General features: G+C 40.0%; 1 protein-coding gene across 1 annotated transcript; it reads left to right on the forward strand.

The window, feature by feature from the left end:
• Positions 1–17795: 17795 nt before the first annotated feature.
• SLITRK1 (SLIT and NTRK like family member 1) lies at positions 17796–21403 on the forward strand. Its single transcript, XM_032678689.1, has one exon. The coding sequence runs from the start codon at positions 18078–18080 to the stop codon at positions 20154–20156; it is 2079 nt and encodes a 692-aa protein (XP_032534580.1). The 5' UTR covers positions 17796–18077; the 3' UTR covers positions 20157–21403.
• Positions 21404–22730: the final 1327 nt, after the last annotated feature.

Genomic DNA, 22730 nt, shown 5'->3' on the forward strand with positions numbered 1-22730 from the left:
GCCAGGTACCAAATGCCTTTGAGTCACATTAAATTTAGGAGAATGAGATCACACTGTAAATCTCCTGAACAGCTGCTGGAGAGACACGGAGGTCCCCTACTCTGGAGGTACTCTGGGGAGTCAAGCATTGATGTAGCTGCAGTACTCTGGGGAGTCAAGCATTGATGTAGCTGCAATTGCTCTGCTCGTTTTCTGACATGCAAGTTTTCAGATCAGGAGGAACAGTGTTAGTAAGATCTTGCTTTGCTATATCTCTTCAGCTCCACCAATGCCTGCAATCAGGAAAATTTATGAGTAAAAATCTTAAGGCTGAGTGACAATGCTTTAATTCTTCTTTTCTGCAGTGGAATTTAGCAGCCCCAAGGATTGAGTCCCCTGGAATTTTCTTATATTAATTAAAATAAATAAATAAATAAAATACTCCACACTATGTAAGATATGACACATTATTTCCTAGTATTACAAAGGTTTTGTTTGCTACATTTGATCCTTTAATTATCTTTTTTTAATTAGTAATAGTATTTTATGTAGTCTGTTTCCTTCTTATTAAGTGTTCTGGATTACAGCTTCAAAAATGTCTCCTGTAGTAGTGTGCTACTAATCAGTAGCCCATGAGGAACTGTATGATGCAGCTTAGCAAAAACAATCAAAATTCCTACAATCCAGGAAATAGAAGGGCAAAGAACCTAAACCAAATACACTCCCGAATCCACAATGGCAATTAGAGAATACAGCAATAAAAGGCAACAATTATGAGTATCTGTATCACTGTATAGGCCTAAATTTTCATCAGCTGTATTTCATTTTTTTTTAGTTAAATGCTTTCATAAATTCTTACTGTATTAGAAGAATAGGACCTTTTGTAAAGTCATTCTCTTCTCAATTATTTTGTAAAGAGACTATTATGTGGATTGGACTGTTAATTAAAAATAATTGAAAATTGCATTTAATTCTCAGGAATTATGAAATTTAAAAGAATATATGCTCTGGTTATTCTGGAAATTGAGAAACCTAACATTAGGCTCAGTTAAAGAAATGTAGTCAATGCTTACAGTATGATGAATTATTGTTCTATATTTCAGATAAAGATCAGCTAGCAAACTATTTTAATTGTACAATTTTACTGAGCAACATTTACCACAATCCTGAAAAAAAAAATCAATACTCTCTATGCAAGTAGTTGGTAAAAGTTGGGAGTATATGAGGCCATGTTCAGCCCTAGCCAATGAAGAAAATCTTTTGTGGATATTGCCTTCTTACTACTACTGTTACCAATATTGATCTCAGCTAACCACTGCAGTACACTGAGATCAATTCAGCTGTATTCCTTGGAGTCACCTAAAACTAGAGCACTCCATTGTTGAATCAAGTCCTTTGACTTGAAATAGCTCTATTTGTACTAGAATGTTAACAAGACACAGAGCTATCTCTTGAATGTTAACACAACACAGAGAAAAATAGGGGCATTTCCCCCTCTCAAGACTCAGAAGCCTGCACAAAAGAATCTGGTGGGGTTTGTGCTGAAAATAATAGGGTCTGAAAGAAAATAAATACTTTCCTCTATGTAGTTTCCTTTATATTCTAGAGAACAGAGGGTATGGGAATATATGGTCTACATATGGACTGATTTAACTGCAGAAGTATTATCATTAACTTGAACCAACCCTGGCTGTTTCTGGATTTGGTGTAACTTGCTTGACAGAGATGTGCTATTTTAGTTAAGACGGCTCATACCCAAACAGAGAATATTTTGCAGGTGAAGATCTAAAACATCCAATGTGTGAACATCCAATGAGTATGTATTGCCATCAAGTTAGAACATCAAGCATGACCACCATGTTCACTAGTGCAATTTAAATGTTACTGCTGTTGGACTTAGCAGTAGTAAGAGTAGTGTCTGTTAAGGAATCACTGTAAAGCATTTGCTTTGGACTCGTTTAGCTCTTAGACAATTGTGCATATGATTGTCTATACTGCCTTCTATACTTTGCAAGTGAATCAAACTGCCAGATGAAAAAATGACGTAGCCCTAAGTCCCTATTCATATACCAGGAATTAAACTCATATATTTACTTCTAGTAAAGTAACAAAGATCCACCTTCACTAAAATCTGATGGTATAGAGTTGCTGTATATTTTTATCTCCCTATAGAAAAATATGTTCTTTTGGATAATTAGGGTTTAGTCTAAGGTAGAGTTGAGGGTCTATTATTTATGCTTTTTTACTTTATTAGCCTACACATATTCATATCACATTTTTCATTATTATGGATTTGCATGTATAAACTGCTTGAATGTACACGTATATATATAAATACATACATAAATGCAAATATATACATAGATGTATATAACTATATATATGCATTTATATGAAAGAGAATCTAGTGAGTTGCTATCGGGCAAATATTTTTGGTTGCTTTTTTCCTCAAATAACAGAGTTTCATTTCTTCTGCTGTGCCAAGATCCTTCCTTCCTTCATTCACTAATCCACCTTTATCTATGCCTTAAATCCAACGGGATGTAGAGAATATTGTACTGGAAATAATGCAGACTACAGAATTAAACCACATCGAAAATAAAGAAAACATATCCATCTTGGATAAAACCATCCTTCATGGATGAATGCTTTTTTTTTCTTTAATTGTCCCACTTGAATGGCTGTTAAACATCTTTAGTGCGCATCCTATATTTGGTGTATCAAAATTAGTTAATACTTTTGCAATGGGATCTCTAATCTTTCAGAGCCCAAAACCACAACTACATTCTTCTTCTACAGTGTACATAAAAGATGAAAAAGCACCTCTGATTTCTAAGGATGAATTCCACTGCAGTTTAAAGCAAAGTGCCTTTCTAAATAGAATATTATTAAACAGGTCTAGTGGTACAAATCTTTGGTTTAACAGCATGTTCTTTCAGGCTGAATACATTTTTCCCTTCTCCTGTTCTAGTTCAGTAAGTTTCTCTTTTTAGGGTCTTTGGGTTAGGTCATGACTATCAAGGCACATCTATCCCCTGAATCCTAAAAGTGATTTGCTGTCTTCCTGATCTTGACCAATTTCTGCCTCTTACTTTATACTGGGACATTCACTGCCATTAAAGGGAATGGGATCACCTGACACTAAATTTGTCCTCAGAGTAAGAATTAAGCCTCCAAGATGTCTCTAGGCTGCAAAATGTTAAACAAAACTCCAAGTAATTTTAAATTCTCGCTCGACACCACTGAGATATGGAATTCTACCTGTTTCTTGCAAGTGATAAACCATTGTTAACTTGTTTATTGATAAGTGTCAAATTATTTTGATTACATCTGATGGGATAATGTTGTTTGACTTTGTTATTTGCATATTAATATTAACCAGAGACATCAAAGTATACTTCACATCTGTTATCAAACTGAGAGGAAGACAGGCTTTCTTCTATGCAGATAAACAGACAGGATTCTTATGCTGTTAGCAAGTATGTTTTGTTGTTCCTTACATATATATTATTCCCAGGCACCATTAGTACTAAGAATTCATTTGCAAATACTTTCCTTTTACACATTTTAGTCTTTAAAAAATTTATATTAATTGTCCACGACAGCAAATACAGTGGATTTATTCCGGGGGGGGGGGGGGGGAAGACACATTAGTAAAGGCAAAATACTAGTTCTTTCTAGTATTATTTCCCTAGTTAATTTAATTCTTGACCTAAAGACACTGCTGCCTAAGCTATATCTCAGGTGCTTTACAAATAGATGAGCAAGACAATGATTCATATATTTAAAATCTTATTAGATTAATATCACTGTCCCAAAGCATACTGTTTTTTGTATTGCTGGGTTTTTTTTGGTTTTCCTTCCCTACTTCCCTGCTTCCTTCCTTCCCCCTCTGTCTTATCTCCTCTCTCACTTTCTCTCACATCTACTCACTTTCTCTTCTTAACAGACAGAAGGTCACAGCAAGAGTAAAAGTGACAAACAAAGCTCCCACCCAGTCAAAGTCTGTCCCCTGTGATTTGAGTTTTAGTTTACTTTTCATATGCATTTTTGGTTCATTCTTTATACTATCAGTATTATTTTAGCAATCAGTTATGCCAAATGCTTAAGAAGAAAGTGAAGAAGGAATTATTTTGCAGTATTTTGGATCTTGGATTCAACTAATTTATCTTTAGATCACAGGAGAGGGCATATATCTAAATGATATTAGAATGTATTATCTTAACATCTGAAACCCAAAAAAAGCAGTGTAGGCCAACAGTAGGTTCTTAAATACGGTAACAGAAGACAAATATCAAATTAACAATTAATGAAACAAATACATAAAGGTCAAACCATATTGTGCACTTCTGTCAGAAAAGTGCTGTTCTAGCAATTATTCTGACTTTAGTTTTCAAAATCCTGCCTGAACTGAAGATGGCATCATGAAGCCATAAAAGTCCTACAGGCCTTTTTTCACATTGCACAGAAATTCTAAAAAAAACTAAACCAAACCAAAACAAAAAAATCAAACCTTCATATAGCTCTGTGTTAGTTTGACTCTTCAAAGTACTGAACATTTCTATTTTACCAAGAATTTTCTGGGAATTGTGAATACTTCATGTCTTTTGAACTCATCTTACATATTAGTAATGCTACAAAATCAACCCCACACCACCCAAAAGAAAACCTCACACCAAACACTGAAACAAACACCAAAACTCCAACCAAGGATATGTTTAAAGACTTGTAGACAGTTGCAAGAAACTACAATGTTGTTTTGGGATTATTTTTACCACTTACAGAAGCTGCATTTGTAAAAGGATATATGTTATATAAAACCTATGGTTATGTATGTATATAGATACATGATGGATAGATAAGGTTACCAGGTTTAAATCTTTATCAGTAGTACATCGATACTGGTTTTGATATCAGGAAAGCTTGTCCAGGGAGTCCTAAGGCTACCTAAATGTTTTGCAAATAAAATAAATATTATTGCCCTTAAATGCATACAAAGATCACAAATCACTTTCAAAATGTCAGTAAAATAAATATCACATTGTAACCTTTGAGTATGTAGAGAGGGCCAACAAGAAAGCTGGAGGGGAATTTTTACAAGGACATATAGTAATAGGATATTACAAGTAATAATGACTTTCAACGGAAAGAGAGTAGGTTTAGATTAGATATTAGTAAGAAATTCTTTACTGTGAGGGTGGTGAGACACTGGAATGGGTTACTCAGTAAAGTTGTGGATGCCTGAAAGTGTTCAAGATCAGGTTGGATGGGACTCTTGATCAGCCTGGTCTGATGGAAGATGTCCCTGTCCATGGCAGGGGGGTTGGAAGGTCCCTTCCAACCCAAAACTTTATATGATTCTAAGACCTAACATGGTTTTGTAATAAGCCCTAATTTTCAGGGGGTTTAGACGTTTATCAAACTGAAACTATCACGCTATTTATTATTTTTTTATCAATAAGTTGGACTTACTGATATTTGGAAAATAAAAGTACACTATAAAAAAAAAAAAATCAAGAATTTCTAGCCTGATGAAGAAAAATTTGAAACTTGCCAAGGAGGTCTTCCTGAGCAATGTTTTGCCTTTTAGTTTCTTTGTGAAACCTTGAAAGCTTCAGAACTGTAACAAAGTCCCATTATATCTACTGAGCTAGGTGGTGATAGTTAAATTATCATTTTGTATTACATGCAGATTGGACAGAAGACCATAATAAACATTGTACTTTATTGAATAAATTGTCCATCTAACCCAATATCCTCTTCTTTTCAGTGACCGATGTTAATTAAGGTGGCTTTTTGCAGCACCTGTAGCTAGACAGGTTATAGGAAAAATTAAAAGATTGGTCTACTTTTTGTCCCCTGTCCTTTGTGTGAGTTTTTGCTGCTGCTTAATCAGATTACATGTTGGAGGTTTCTATACAAATTTACTAAAAGGTTGATATTTTAGTTGTTTATCTATTTATTAATCAACTTTTAATTAAGAAAAAGGACACATTAATCTCATAAATGGTAGCTGGAATCTCCTAGCAACAGCAATGTCATTAAATGTATTTTCTTATTTTCTTCATCATTATTATTTCAAATATACTTGACTCTTTACAGTGTCTGAATTTGAAAAAAAAGTTGACTTCCTTGGTGTCAACAAGATTATGCTAATTAACAAAACAGATAATATTTTAAATGTTTGTAATAAATAGTGTATGGAAGAAAATACTCCTAAGGATTTACAGAAAATCATGAATTTAATGAGTTTTGTAATAATTAGGAAAATTGCTTCCCAAGCATAATTTTTATGAGTCAAGATTCAGAACAATAAAGCTACTGATATACATAACATAGTCAATAAAATCCAGCTTTTATGACAATCATCAACTTAGCACTCTTTCTTTTCACCCCTCATTTCTTTTTGATATGATGGTAGAGATGTAAAAGAAAAAATAAGAAAACAGTCCTCAGCAATACCAAAAGGTAAGAGATAATAATGTGACATGCCTTTTGTATATTTATCCTTTCAAAGGAAATTTTGAAGATACAACACAATGACTTCAGATTCTTTTACTTCAAGAAATAATTTCATATTTTTGTATTGAATAACTTATTACACCTAGGTGACAACTTTCTGTTCAGCTCTTCTTGAAATACACTAATGAACAAAAACATTTCAATTGTTCTTTCTGTTAAAAAATGACTGAAAAAACCAGACAAAAAAAATTAAAGTGTGTCTATATTTTTTCAGTAAAATGTTATTTTTGTATAAACGTCCTCTTGATGTCAGTTAATCACTTGAATGAGATTAACCTCATCTAGATATAGTCATCTAAAAGTTAGCTAGTTTTAGCGAAAATTGGTGTAAACAGTAAAGGGTCCTTGAAACAAAGGGTCACAAATAATACTTCCCCAGCACAATTTTTTCTACTTGTTTTGTACATATTTTAGAACAAGCTGAATGTGTAATTTCTCTCCACTGACTGTAAAGATGCCTAGGAGGGTATCTCAGACTAGATGTTACAAACTAAACCTAACACCAGACAACTGAAATGTTCCATCATAGATTTACTTTCGTTTCACTTTATTTAAATTATTTAAATTATTATATTTTTTTAAGCTCTCCCCACTTTCCTTCAGAAAAAAAAAAAGGTGATAGAAACTATAGTGATAAAGGAGAAAAAAAAAAGTTTAATCCAAACATCAATTTTTTTATATACTGGCAGTGACCTAAAAAGAAATAAATCAATTGCTCAGAGAAATGTATCTCTACCCTTCAATCTCTTCAGATTTTGAGAAATCCACCAAAAGAAGGAGCTGTTACTCTGAGTCCTCAGACAAAAAGCCTTATATTTTCAGTTGTTCTCCTTTTCGTATTGTTTTGGCTTTACTTTACCTTTAGTTGACCTTCCACAGTTAAAATGAAAGTACACAAGTTATTGAGTCAGTCCTCAATAACTTGAACTTTCATGATGAGTGGTATGGGAAAGGAAAATGAAGAAGAGTGTCAGAGAGAAGTGAAGTGGGTCCTTCAACACTGACCCCGTGTAACCTCCTGCAGGTATTTCCCAACTGTAGCCCTGAAGTCCTTTAGCAATCTTTTCCATGTCCATAGAGAGGGCAGTGCTAGTACATTGTAGTGATACTATTCAAAGCCAGATGCTATAAAAACAAAAAAGTGCAGTGATTCTACTGCTGGAGGGGTATATTTGGACTATGGTATATCTGTGTTGCCTTCACAGAAGGGTTAGGCCACTTAATTTCTCTTGGAATTAATATACCTTTGTAGGTGTTTATCAGATGTCTGGTGGCACAAACTGTTTGTGTGCAGAGGTTTATGCATGTTTATTATGTCTGCTGATCTGACCAAGGCTCACTAATGTGGTTCTGCACTGCACGCTCTGTACCAAAAAAATTATCTTTCTGAGAGCCAAGTACGTAAATCCCAGCTCACACACATCCTACAGGACCATATAATGCAGACCTGAAGCTCTAGAACGCAAATAAATATTCATGTGAATGATGGTAAAACAATAAAAGTGAACATTATTTGAATCCTGTGGAAAACTATCCTGATTTTCTCTAATCTCTCCAAATGAGAACATTCCAGAAAGCCCAGAAAAGCCCTTGTACTTCAAAGCAAGCAAGGAACTTCCATTTAAAGGAGAGAGTACAAACCTACTTAATAAACAGTGGCCCAATTCTTACTGCAAGTATACAAGCAAACCTGAAGTAAGCTATTTTAAAGTAACTTGTGCAGAAGTAATGACAAATTTAAGAATTTTAAATAGCTACGTAACTTATGGAGTAACTTATGGAGTAAGTATTTATGTTGCTTAAATAAAAGTCTTGCTGACAAAGCAGTGGCCTATTGCACCCATAAAGTCGAAAAAGATTGAAGAGGGCATATGTGGTGTTTGTTTACGTGGAATCTAAACATGAGCATAACTATTTGTGAGATTGTACATTTTGTGAAGCGATTAATGGTATAACCAGCAACAAGGTCTGAGCACTTGGGCACAGCTAACTGTACATTTAAAGGTAATATGTAACTGCAAGAGACAAAAGGATGCTTCTGTGATGTAACTGCACCAACAGAGAACAATAAAATTCATGTACAAGGCATAAACTGCAAAATATGACCAGTGGACATAAAACAAGCGGGAAACATGCCTTAGAAAATGAACAAGTTCTGCTCCTGGAAATAAGATAATCTGTGTTGGGAACAGATGAGATTCTCTCTTTATTTTGGGGAGGTTGTAGGGTTCATAAAAGTATCATGATGACTCTTGACATTGGGCCCAGCTTACCTCTTCAAAGAGATCTCAAAGTTGATCCTCAAACCTGACTGCAGCCACCCTTGCTGACTACACAGCATCAGCTCTGTGGTATTGAATGCACATAGCCAATGTAGGAGATAGTTATTAAGAACTGTTTGAATGTGCAGTAATTATAACGAATAATGTATAAAATTACCATTGTAAAATGTTCATTGTTAGTGAATGCCTGTCTAGTAAAACACCACTTTGATATTAGCCTTATTTCTGTCTTTTAAATACTCCCATCACCATCACATCCAACTCCCCAATATATATGTACATCAATATCTGTACACAGACACACATACTTACAAGAGTCTCAAGTGATACTGCATTTTACACTCTGTATATTTTATATAATAGTTTAAAGATGTTAAGGTCCAGATTCATTCAAGCTAGGGTTTTGTGAGGGCTAAGTCCTGGACCACAGTATGTACTCATTGCCACTTCAACAGCAATTCTGATTTGATTCTTTCGTCAATGTAGGAAGGACAGAATTGTTTGTGGACTGCAATATGAACTGGATCAATAAAATGATCTTGGTTAAATAAAAACCCTCAAAAAGTTAAAATTAGTGGCTGGAGGCTAGTGAAGGCAGTAAGGGATTTCTCATATCAACTTGGCAATGGAGAAAAAAAATAACCAACTACATCCTGGGACACCACTGCAATACTCTAGCTTTACATCAGAGTAATAAATTTGAAATCATTTGGGATTCTGTGGTGTAAAATCGAGCAGTACAATGATTAATCGGGTCACCAACCTCTTCTCCCTTATGTCTCTAAAATGTTATTTAATTAAAACTAAAATGCCATGCGGAATTGGTCCCAGGGTATGGTTTTTTGGCACTGCATAAATATGAAAGTATTTTTTTTTTTGTTAATAATGTTTTATCTGTTCAGCCTTTCTCCAGTCTGCTCACATGCAGCAAGTCTGCTTTCAATATGCAGACACCACTGTATACTGTCCTAATGGATAATTTCAGAAAAGTTTTCAGAAACTTTCTATCAGAAAATTCCAATTGAAATTAATCAAAGGAAAGGAAAAATAATTTTGACAAAATATGATTTGGAAAAAAACATAATGGAAGGCAATGAAAGATATCAAATTCTGATTTTTGGTATTTCATTTTGATCTTCTAGTTCAAAACGTGCTTTGTTTTATGTTAGAAAGAAACAACAAACAAAGATCCCAAACAAAATGTTTCATATTTAAATCAACTCAAATGGTTTGTTCCAGGTTTCTATTTTGAACTACACTGAAAATTATTACTTTGGTTTGAATCTCTTATCTGGTTTTTTGCTTTTATTTTCATGTTGTTTTATAGTAGAATAGTGGAAATAATGGACTTCCTGGAAACAAAACCACTACTTCACAGTTCTCTGATTAAACAGGGAGAATTAATATGTGTATTAATAAGAAAACCAAAGCTTGGTATTACTGTCACACCACATAACTACATTAGGCCTCCAGAAAGAAAATGACTGGCATATGAAACCTTTGATGCATAAAATCAAGTCTAAGAGAGGAGGAAGCCTTTAGATTTTTTTTTATTTTTTTTTTAAGAGGCTTTTTCTATAAATCAGTAGTTCAGCATCTCTGAAATACGCGGGTAGAAGGCAGAGCTGAGCCTTCTGAGACTTGGGTCTATTTCTAGCGCTTTCAGTGCCTTGATATGTGACCTTCCCAAGGTCAGGGCTTCTGTTTTCCAATCTGTTGAGTAAATAAAATTATATTGTATTCTGCTGTAAAAGCCTCTGAGATGGGTTGACAAAATGAGAAAGAATTGGGTATTACTGTTATATAAATTTTGACTTTTTGTGTTGCACCCCCGAGTAATGATAATAATTACTTCAGGCACCGTGTTTGTTCATCACAGTTTTCAAAGAACCTTTGGTCTGTATAATACCTTCCACTTCCCCAGACTAGGAAACTGAGGCATGGGAAAGAGAAATGAGTTACCCAGAGTCATGTCAGCAAACTATTGGTGGAGGTAGGTCTTCTCCTGAGTTCTGCAATCTGACAATTTCCCTCTTCATTATCAAACGATGGAAATAAGTTATAGATAGAGAGAGCAGACGTAAACTCTTATCTACTTTTGTTCATTTAAATGATCCTTATGTTACTCTGTGCCATGAAAATGGATAAGAAAATAATTAATTATTGAAAACATATTTTAGATCTATTATTTAGACTGATGTGAGTCAGTGGAATTACTTGTGTAAGCAATAGATTGAAAGTTTGGACATTTTTTTTTCTTTTTTTTTTTCTTGTTTTTTTCTTTTGGCTGAGGAAGATACTTTTTAATGGCTTGTATATATCTAAAAAAAACACTCTGATTTGTATTGTATGAATTAAGTCATGCTTTTACTGTCTCTTCATTAAAGTTTTCATAAGAGGATGAAAGTAATTTTTAACTTACTTTAAACTGTATGAACACTGGTTACTAAACTACCTCAGTCTGCTGAATATGTTGCACAGAGATCAGCTGTTTCAACCTTTTGCTTCTTTTCAGTCAGGTGAGGGACACATTTCAGGAAAGAATGAAATAAGCAAGCAATCAAAACTACAAAAAGGTCACATTAGCAAAACTGCAGTACTATGTTGTGTATTGATCACTCTACATGGGAGTCATGTGTTGCAGGATGTTGAGAATTGTTGTAACAAGTACTTAAAATGATAACGCTGGAATCTGTTAAAAAAATTGGCTGAGGTTAGATTATAGTGTAAATGTTATCACTTCTTATTAAAGGCTTTAACATTTTACTAGTACATGCCCTGCAATAACTGCCTAAAAGAACAAATATTTCTTACAGCTCCAATTAATTTCATTGTAATGTTTTTCCCCAACCTAAATGTATGTCTTTTATCATAAAGAAAAAAAGTATTGTGTGTACATCAGTGCTGCAGTGCTGAATGCTGCAATACCAAACTTAGGAAGCCAAATCCTGGAGTGAAATCACGGTCCCTAAGTCAGGCAATCAACCATCTTGCATATTGCTCTGGCAAAGGCAGAAATTAGACCTTCGTGTCAGGACTGAGAGCATGGAAGATGCAGTTGGGAGGACATTTCAAGTGAAATGCTGCAGTGAAATCTCAGTTCACATTCTGGGGTCAGGGCTGCAGCAAAACCATCTCTCTATATCTGAACTCCACAACTTGAAATTCTCTCATGAAAACAGGCAACCCACTTCCGTTGTGTCAAACTTCTAAAGTGTGTGTGAGTCTCTGTGTGTGCTTATGCATGAGTTTTGGGATGAGAGGAGTAAAAGGAGGTGGGTGACTCAGTTCAACTCCTTATCTCTCCCCTTCTAACCAACAGCACAGTGGGCAGAATATGCTTTACCAGTGAAGACACAGGGTCAATTCACCAAGCTGGAAGTGGCTTAATTCTGTCCCTAGAGTACCCCTTACATTTGAAAAAAAACCAGGCCTCTCCAGAGTACTATAGGCTGCAGGAAAATAAAGAGAAAAAGAAAATAAAAAAGTGAAAGGAACAGAGAGATAAGGATAAAACATAAATGTCTGTCTGAATTCAGTCCTTCTCCAAACACTTATTCTGCATACTCTCTCTGGTAAGGACAGTAGTTGTGGGGCTCAGTCCTGTCCTAAGAACTACTCAGGTGCTCTAGTGATTTTGATGCAAGCAATCATAGTGAAAACTGGGTCAGAAATTCAGATCAATATATATCATATAAATAAGATATCCTGGTCAGGACCTTGGCCTGGTCTACTAGCTAAATACACCTCTTGCTTCTGCATCAGAATTTCAAAATGAAATGACTACATGGGTTTTATGGCAGACTATACACAGGATGGATGCAAAAGCCGTCCACCTTTCTGGTTCCTATTCCTTTTTCTGACACCTTAGCGTTTGAAGATTTTAAGATTACCTCTGTGGCCTGTTTGACCAATGTTTCCAACACAAAATTATCTCAAGGTCTGATGACTATGCATACTGGAGAAGATTATCTGTGGATTTTGCTACCAGCTCTGAGGTCTGAACATTTTATGCGTGAAGTCTATTAGGTCGAACTCAGTCTCATATAAAAGCACAATGCAAGCAAGTCCTTCCAGAGCTCTGCATGCCCTGAAGGGTGTTGTAATTCATGCTCCCCCAGTGTGTTTCTCTAGTTCAAGGGATGTCAAAATTGTTTTTCTTGCAAAGTAGAACAGCTGCAGCAAGAGGGTTGGTAGCCCGATGGTTGAGGGTATGAGCCAAGAAAGAGGAACATGTGGGCTGGCTCTTACACTGCAAAAGATAGAGAATTTTTTATATTCTCATCCTGAGCTAGTCTCCTACTCACTAGAAAGAAGTAGGCAAACCACCTCTCTAATTTTCTTTTCTTTTTTTCTTTCTTTTTTTTTTTTTTTTTTTAGTCATCATCATCCGACACTGTATCATTTTGCAAAGAACCGTCTGGTGAATATGTCGCAGGAAGACTTGGAACGTGCTCACATACCATTACTCTTAGCAAAATGAAAAATGAAGAAGAAAATTATCTAGTTTTGGAAACCTTGTTAAGTCTAATTGCTGTTTAGACAGAAGCCCAGTAGCTTAGTGAAGACTGGCCTATAAAATATGCTTGAGATAGAAAATCCTGTGAGGAGATCCTAATATTAGCTTAACCCCTTCTACCCCTAGTTAAAACTGGATAATCTGAACTGATTTAAAGTCATGGTATACACTGGGAAGTGTAGTTCTGGTGGGAGTTGCATTAATGCATAGAGACATCTATATTAACTACCAGTCTATGTTAAATTCCACAGTCAAAGCCTGAACAAAGCCATAATTTCAAACTAAATACTGATCTCATAACTCTTCTATTTGCGGAGTCTATCATAATTTGAAGTGCATACGCACATGTTTATATACATATGTATACATGTATGTGTGTCTGCATCCACACACATCATGTCCACAGTGTACAATGTCTTTTTTGTGTTATACCTCCACAGAAATAATTAAGTCAATTTTACAGTACATAGCACAAACATTGAAATCAGGATATATACAGTAATAACTTTTTCTTCTCTAGAAACTTTACAGATGGTCTGAGTTCTGCTCTGCAAGTTCTATAATTTTAGATGAGGTAACTAGCTTTTTAATATTTTCCAGTGTAGCACAAATACATCCTTACCCAGTGCTACTTAGATAGTCATAGCCATGGGAAGATGGGAGATTATTAATTGGGAAAATTGAGGACTATCCTACTACCTTTTCTTATTTCAAGGAATTTTCCATATTATGAGTAAAAATATTTCTATTCAAAATGGCTTCATTTGGCTCACATGTGGTTATATATGGGACTTAACACACAGAGGAAAGGTATAAGTAGGAAGCTCATTGTCTTAGGCTTCTAAAATTTGTAGACACAAACACGAGGTAAAAGACACCAGAAAAGTAAAGGAGTCAAGGACAATATACTTGTGAGCTCTTTCCCTAGTCTTATCTTCTGTATAATTTAGAAATTATTATTTAGAGGGAATTATGTGAGTTCTGTTTATTCAACCTGTGTATGGATTGTAAACTGGGACACATATTCTGAATTTTAAACACCTAGATTTATTGGCACTTTAATGCTGTATGATGTCTCACTTTACCACACTCTCTAAGTAGCAGAGTAAAACATTTCATCTCCCAATCAACCTGATCCACGAGTAGGTATTTCCTTAAAACACTTAGAGGCAGGCCTCTTATCCTAAGACACGTTTCCAAAGTTAATTCAAGGAGATGAGGAAAACTAGAAATTTAGGATTATGGTATTCAATAATATTAGATTAGTTTCCTGGACCTTTCTGTGTAGCTTGACTCATAGAACCAAAACTTCAGATAACAAATCTAAAATGGATGGTACCTCTTTTCCGCCTCTCTGACTTGTCTTCTAGATGCTAACTTTTGCATGGTAGATGCTCTCTCAAAACATGTATTGTATATATCTCTCTGTATAGTTCCAAAGTATACAGCTGAAAACAAAATGGCTTCCCTAGATAAATACTCCTTCAGAAGTTACATAGCATTTGTAAGCACTCTTACTTCTTCTGACAGATTTTTTACCTTTTGGATTTTTTCTGCTTTGAAATTTTAGGTTCCCAAAGGGCTTCCACCAGTTCCTACGTCTCAGAAGATCCCTTGTAAGAAGCGGGCAATTTGTCCTTCACGCTTTGACAACAGGTTACTGTCTCCTTCCTCTTATTCAATTCATACTTATTTATTTAATATCTTGTTAATGCTCAGGTCCTCTGGTTGCATTTTGATTGTTTTTACGGTGCTTGAGCAATTTTAATAACATGAAGGTAAAGATGCTTGGAAGCTTTATTGTAAGGCAGGAGGAGAACAAACTCTTTAGTCCTCATGTTCCACGTCCCCAGGGAGCCTTTACCAGGCTCCAGATTTTCAGCCTTTCCTCCCGAAAGACTTTATTCACAGTGATCTTGTCGCTGCTGCTGACACCCGGTAGGTGTGTCCTTGACCCGCGCCCTAACCCTCGTCCCTTCTCCCGACTGTTCTGTCTCCCTCCAAGGAGTTTCCTGGGACTTCCTTGCCCCTGGTTCCTCTTGCACTTTGAGGCCACAATTTTGGATCCACAGAAGGGGGGCAGACAGCCTTACCCCATCACCAAGAGACAAAGTCAAAGAAATCATCAGGAGAAATTAATTAATGTGCCTCAATGTGGCGCCAAGTTTCCTTCCCTCTTTTTTTTTTTCCTAATGAAACCACCGATATATTTCTTGTGGTGCTTTCTGTCTCAGTGGCATTTTATCTCTTCTGGCCCGTTTGTAATTTATTGGGCAGTCATTTTCAGGGTCAGGATTTCTCTCTTTTTGTCTGTTTTGTTTCCTACTCCTGTCTTATTTCCTTCCCCATTTCCCCCTCCCTCCCTAGTCTCTGCCTACCATAACAAACCAAAAGGCCAAATCTTCATCCTGGGGACACGAAATGGCCACAGTAACTGTTGTAACTTGTCTGCGGTCTAATTACATTAATTTGATAAGATCATCGTCGGCAGGATGTCTAATTTATTTGCAAGCGGTAGCCAGGGAAAAGCTTTGACCAAATTAACATGCCGCTGGGACCAGGGGGTGCAGGCTCCATATGGCTTTCTGGATTTTCCTATAAATAACCCTCCTCCAACCCACTCCCGCTGTTACATTCCCCCCTACCAGTATGCCGCAAAGTTCGCCAGCGGGGCCGGACGGGAGAGGTACAGCCCCAGGCTGCAGGAGGCACCAAGAGGCTGGGCTGCCTCTCCCGCCTCCGCGCCTCCTCCTCCTCCTTCTCCCCCTCCTCTCCCTTCTCCTTCTCTTCAGCGCCGTTTGACAAGGAAGGGGGAAAGGCGGATTTCCACTTGCACCACCAGAGGTGCAACTGGTTCTTCGCTCGTAGGCATCTGAAACCCGTCCAAATGATGCAGAAACTTTTGTGTGCTTGGCTCCTGTCTTTAAGGCCAGGCACCGATTTTTCCGCTGTGTAATCTCTTTTGTCAGAAGAGTAGGAGCTGGAAAGGGTGGCGGGGGGAGGGAGGAGGCGGTGGAGAGGGAGGGGGCAGGGGTGAGAAGTAGGGGGGGGTCGAGGGGAGCAGGCATTTGATTTCCACAGAGCGTATAATAGGAGCATCCCTAGAAAAATATCTATGCGTGGACATACGTACATCTCTGTATTTTTATACAGAGATAAGAATAACTGTCAGTTTCTACCCTCTCCTCCCCTCTTTAAGGGAGACACTATACTCTGTGGGAACAGGTAGTGCGAACTGCTAGCAGTGCAGCAATCCCCTCCCCCCTACTTACCCTCTTCTCTGTGATCGTCTAAATTATGAAAAATAGAGAGGGAGAATGCCTTAATCCGCTCTTCGACATTGCATAGAGAACACCAGCAAGAGACAAAATCCAGCATGAAACATCCTAGACTGCAGGGGAGGACGAAACGCATTTAAAGCAACGATGAAAATGGCGTGCAGAATAATTACCTCAAATTGCTATTCGCTTGACACCCTGACACTAATTCTGTTCAAACCATTGGGAAATACAATAACGCAAACGCGCCTTCCTCTCCTGCTTTTGCAGGTGTGAGTGTGTGCGAATGGGGGACATAAGGAGCCTGTCGGGAGAAGGGGAATGTTGAACTTTCCATCTTAAAAGAAAAGAAATAAATTAAATAATCCATTTACGAGAAAGCATCTAAATACATTGACAGTTTTTAATGCCAACGTTTTTAACGCTTGCCCTGTACGTGGATTGATTTTTTTTTCCTCTCCAGCATTCCCTCAGCAGATGGATTTTTGCCACTGCAGCTCAGCAGAGGGTGTCAGATCTTTCAGTGTGCACCAGGTTGAAACGAGCAGAGCCTCTTAGCAACTCTCCCTCTGCGTGCATGTGAGTGTGTGCGAGCGTGCGGCTCGGCAGCAGCGGAAGAAAAAGGAAAGAAGAGCGAGCGAGGGAGCGAGCGAACAGGGGAGGCAGCGCGGCCGGCAGGGCGAGGCGAGGCGAGGCGCGGCGCGGGCAGGCGGGCGGCCCCGGCCCCGGCCCCTCGGCGGGCCCCGGTCGCCGACGGGCATGGGCAGCCGCGCACCGCAGCAGCGGGGGCAGGCGCCGCGCAGCGCCTAGGCTGGGGCTGGCAGCGCCTAGGCTGGGGCTGGCAGCGCCTAGGCTGGGGCGAGCAGCTCCTGGACTGGGGAGGGCAGCGCTGGGCTGGGGCAAGCAGCGCTTAGGCTGGGGAGGGCGCTTTCAGCACCGCGGCGCTGGACAGCGCCCGGCGGGCGGCGGGCGAGGAGCGCGGCTCCGCGGCCGCCCGGCAAGGTCAGTCCGCGCGGAGCCGCGCACGGCGCAGCCTCCGCGGCCACCGCCGCGCTCCCGCCCGCACCTCTCTAACATGCAGCGGCGGCCAGGGGCCAACAGCACCGTGCCGGTGAGCCAGCCTGGCCGGCAGACCTCCACTTAGCTGCCCGGGAGGCGTCAGGGAGGGCGAGAGCGGAGGGGAATTTTTTTTCCTGCTACTTTTTTTTTTTTTTTTTTTTTTGCCTGCCTTGCAGTACGTGCCTGGATAGTTTGTGGATATAATTACTGACTGGAATCTGGGCTGTTGCAGTTGTGCGTGGGGGGGGAGAGAGGAGAAAAGAAAGCATCCCCCCCTCCACCGACCCTCCCCACTCTCCCCCCCCCATTTTTTTTTCTCCCCCTTTGGTGGTGGTTCGGACATTTAATGTATTGAATGAACTGGAATTGCTTGCCGTGTGAGGAGGATGGTCGCTGTTACTTTGTGATGAGATCGGGAATGAATTGCTCGGTTTAAAAATGCTGCTTTGGATTCTGTTGCTGGAGACATCTCTTTGTTTTGCTGCTGGAAACGTTACAGGGGACGTTTGCAAAGAGAAGATCTGTGCCTGCAACGAGATAGAAGGGGATTTGCACGTAGACTGTGAGAAAAAGGGATTTACCAGCCTGCAACATTTCAGCGCCCCAACTTCCCAGTTTTACCATTTATTCCTGCATGGTAATTCCCTGACTCGACTTTTCCCTAATGAGTTTGCTAACTTTTACAATGCGGTCAGTTTGCACATGGAAAACAACGGTTTGCATGAGATTGTTCCTGGGGCTTTCCTTGGGCTGCAGCTGGTGAAACGCTTGCACATAAACAACAATAAGATCAAATCGTTCAGGAAGCAGACTTTCCTGGGGCTGGACGATCTGGAATACCTCCAGGCAGATTTTAATCTATTGCGGGATATTGACCCGGGAGCATTTAGGGACTTAAACAAGCTAGAAGTGCTGATTTTAAATGACAATCTCATCAGCACCTTGCCCCCGAACGTGTTTCAGTACGTGCCGATCACCCACCTCGACCTGCGGGGAAACCGTCTTAAAACCTTGCCTTACGAGGAGGTCCTGGAGCAGATCCCAGGCATTGCTGAAATCCTGCTAGAGGATAACCCCTGGGACTGCACTTGCGATCTTCTGTCGTTGAAAGAATGGCTGGAAAACATACCTAAAAACGCTTTGATCGGCAGAGTGATTTGTGAGGCTCCCACTAGGTTGCAGGGCAAAGATTTAAATGAGACCACAGAGCAAGAGCTGTGCAAAAAGAACAGAGTAGATTCTAGCCTAGCTGCTCCCCCTGCTGAAGAAGAAACCTGCGATCCTGGTCCTATTCCAACCCCCTTTAAAATACATGGCAAAGAAGACCCTGCCACGCCAGGATCTGCTCCAAATGGAGGTACAAAGATTCCTGTCAACTGGCAAATCAAAACCAGACCCACTGCTGCTGTGTCGACAGTGAGTGCGAAGAGCAAGCTACCAGCTACCGTGTCCTGCCCACACATCTGCAGCTGTGATCAGATCCCTGGCTCGGGTTTAAAGGTTAATTGCAATGACAGGAATGTGAGCAGCTTGGTGGATTTGAAGCCCAAGCCATCCAATGTGCAGGAGCTATTTCTGAGAGACAACAAAATACACACCATAAGGAAATCCCACTTTCTGGATTACCGAAAACTTAATTTACTTGATCTGGGCAACAACAATATTGCTACAGTGGAGAACAACACCTTCAAGAACCTCTTTGATCTCCGATGGCTCTACATGGATAGCAACTACTTAGATACACTGTCCCGGGAGAAATTCGCTGGGCTGCAAAACCTGGAGTATCTGAACGTGGAGTTTAATGGGATCCAGATGATTATGCCTGGCACCTTCAATGCAATGCCCAAATTGAGAGTCCTCATCCTCAACAACAACCTACTGAGGTCTCTCCCAGTAGACGTGTTTGCCGGGGTCTCGCTTTCCAAGCTGAGCATACACAACAATTATTTCATGTACCTCCCAGTGGCAGGGGTGTTGGATCAGCTCACCTCCATCACCCAGATTGACCTGCACGGCAACCCATGGGACTGTACTTGCCCTATTGTGCCTTTCAAACAGTGGGCGGAGATGCTGCGCCCCAAGGTGATTATGAGTGACCTGAGGTGCGAGTCCCCTGAAGATTTCTTCAAGGAGGATTTTGAGTCTCTCTCCAATGATGTGATTTGCCCTCAGTTAAAAATCTTGCCCACATTAACTTCTACAAACAAAAACAGCACCGGGCTGACAGAGACAGGTACTCACTCCAACTCCTACTTGGAGACCAGTCGGGTCTCTATTTCGGTGCTAGTGCCAGGGCTCCTGCTGGTTTTTGTGACCTCTGCCTTCACGGTGGTTGGCATGCTGGTGTTCATCCTGAGGAACAGAAAACGGTCCAAGAGGAGGGATGCCAACTCCTCTGCATCTGAAATCAACTCCTTGCAGACGGTCTGCGACTCGTCCTACTGGCACAACGGGCCCTACAGCACCGATGGGGCCCACAGGGTGTACGACTGCGGTTCCCATTCCCTGTCGGACTGAGGCGGTGGGGGGGCGGGGGCGGTCACCATCCGGGACCGGCCTTTCACCTCCGGCCGGGGACGGCTCTGCACCTCCGCTGCTACCTTTTGTGAGAAACGAAACACACAGACACACGCACGCCCTTCCTCACAACCCCCATAGCAAGGGCCGAGGCCCAGTGGGCGGCGGGGGGAGCTCGGCGCCGGGGCGCATCCCTGCAGCGCCGCGCAGCCCGGCGTGGTGGGCGCATCTCCCACCCGTGCGCGGCCGGGACAGCGACAGACGGGTGAGGAATCGCTTCCTTAGGCTCCGGCAGGGCGAAACACGGCTCTTGGTTTTGTAGAGCTTTTGTTCCATTGGGGTTTGTTTTGCTCTTTTGCCCTCTTCCTTTGTGGACCGACCCCTTTTCGAGAGGCCGGGAAAAAGAGGGGGCGGAGGACAGGCTGGTGTCGGCCTCCTCCTGACGGCAAAGCAGGAGTGGAAAGTTGCACGAAGGCATGAATGTAATGTAAATAAATGACTCCGACTCCGAAATAAATAGACAAATGGACAAAAAAAAAAAAAAAAAGTGCTGCATGGCTCGCATGGATACAACGCACCCCAGGGACGCTCCAGCCCCCAACTGGAAACAGCGTCTAGTTCACGCCATCATCCCTCTTACCTGATAAGTCCCTTCGTATCAAACCTTCTATATACGAAATACAGTATAATAATAAAAAGTGCCATTTCGCCAGTTTTTTTTTTTTTGTGTGTGATCAATAGAGAATAGAGTTTGTGCTTTTACCGTGGGAAAAAAATGTAAAGGTTTTATTTAAGACATAGTTGCATGAGTATTCTGATTAGATTTTTTTTTTTTTAGGTGGGAATTACTTTGGCGGGAGAGATTTGCTTTGCTGATAGTGGGTTGTGTTTCGTTTTTCGGGGGCAGGGGCGAGGAGGGGAGGCTTTGATTTTGTTTCCTCTCTCTTCTTTTTTGATATACATATTTAGTATTGCCTTTCCATCTGAATGTAAAAATTAGTACCCTTGATTTCTATTATGGTAACAGTGTAAACATACAAAAAAAAAATCCAAGGCAGTTAAGCATGACCAATTAATGTCACTCTAGTGCTTAGGCTGCAAAGTTTAATGGTAGAAAATTCTGTGCTGTTGTAAATCTTACTATAACTTGAGGAAAACAGACTGAGGAAGCAAGTGAAACTTACTAATTCTATTCGAGGATTTTATAATGGCATATTTTTTCAGTATTAAAGTGAAAATGTTTTCAACTCCGGGTCCTTACCATTTTTCCAACATCTAATTCTTGCAAATGGGTTACTTGAGTTTAGGGGACAGAGCCTCCTTTCAGTGCTCTCTATGTGTGTTTCTCTCCCTCCCTCTCTCTCTTTCCCTCCTTCCCTCCCTTCCTCTTTCTCATTCATTGACAGGCAGAGACACAAACACCCTTCCTTCCCCCCTTTTCCCAATGTAAATAACACACAGAAGTTTCCTGCCTCCTTTCCCCGCCTCCGTTTTTTTATCCTTTTTTTTTTTTTTTTTTTTTTTTAAATAACGAGGCAATGAATCCCTGTATTAATACTGTGAATCTCTCGCTGCTGTCGCTGCTGTCGCCGCCTCTGCTGCACACACTGCAGAGATATTAGAGATGTTAGTGGGAATTTGTTTTAAGTGCCACTGCCCAGCTTGGTCTCATTAAGCTGGAGCCGAATTTCCGCCATCCAGCATTCCTGCCCGGGAGCAGCTGCAGGCGACCGGGCTTCAGCAGCTGCCGTCAGTGGGAAAACGAATTAGTGCAGGGATTTTCCCGTTCCTGCACTGGGTACCTCCACCCTTTGATATTAAACACTGAAAAAAAAGAAAAACACAGCGCAGTGCTGAAGTTGGACTTCAGGCAGCTCGCGTTTGATCCCGTTTCTGTGCCGGGAAAGTGCCCCTAAACTCAGTCAAACCTGTAAAGGTAAAAGTCCCTGCAAATCACTTGTAACTCACAGCTCAAGTCCCAGTGGAGATGTGGAGAATTTCAGTCACGTTGCTCCTGACTTTCTCCAGGCAGAGAATCCTTTTAAAGAGTAAAACACCATAAGGGATTTGCTAAACTTCAAATACTGATTCAGTTTGCTTTATAGAAAATGCCCACCTTTGGGAGCTGCGAGGAGAAAACAGACATACATTCATACACATTGCAATAGGTACACTCTTGAAAATTAGGCAGAAACCTCATCGCGGGTGTTCATGAAGTATTAAACGTGGGGAATATATCCTTTATCACAGTGGAAAAATCTGCAGACTCCTAGAAAATACCTTGAGATTTGGTTGTGTAGTTCTGAAAATGGCATGGCCTGCTTAACTATACAAACCGGTTCTGTTTCAAGGCCCCTTCTTTATTCCACCTTGCCGCTTCATTGGACTGATTGTTCTGCCAGGACATTCTGTGTAAGACAAAGTGATGGCAGTAGAGGCACTAGTTTGCCATTGTGCAATCTACATTGTGCAGATTGAGAAGAAAAAACAAATGCATTTACCTATGAACCAGTATTTCTTCCTTGGGAGGCCATGAACTTTAGCTTAGAAATAGAAATCATTCAAAATAACCTG

Source organism: Chiroxiphia lanceolata, chromosome 2 (assembly GCF_009829145.1).
Source record: "Chiroxiphia lanceolata isolate bChiLan1 chromosome 2, bChiLan1.pri, whole genome shotgun sequence".
Classification (NCBI taxonomy): domain Eukaryota; kingdom Metazoa; phylum Chordata; class Aves; order Passeriformes; family Pipridae; genus Chiroxiphia; species Chiroxiphia lanceolata.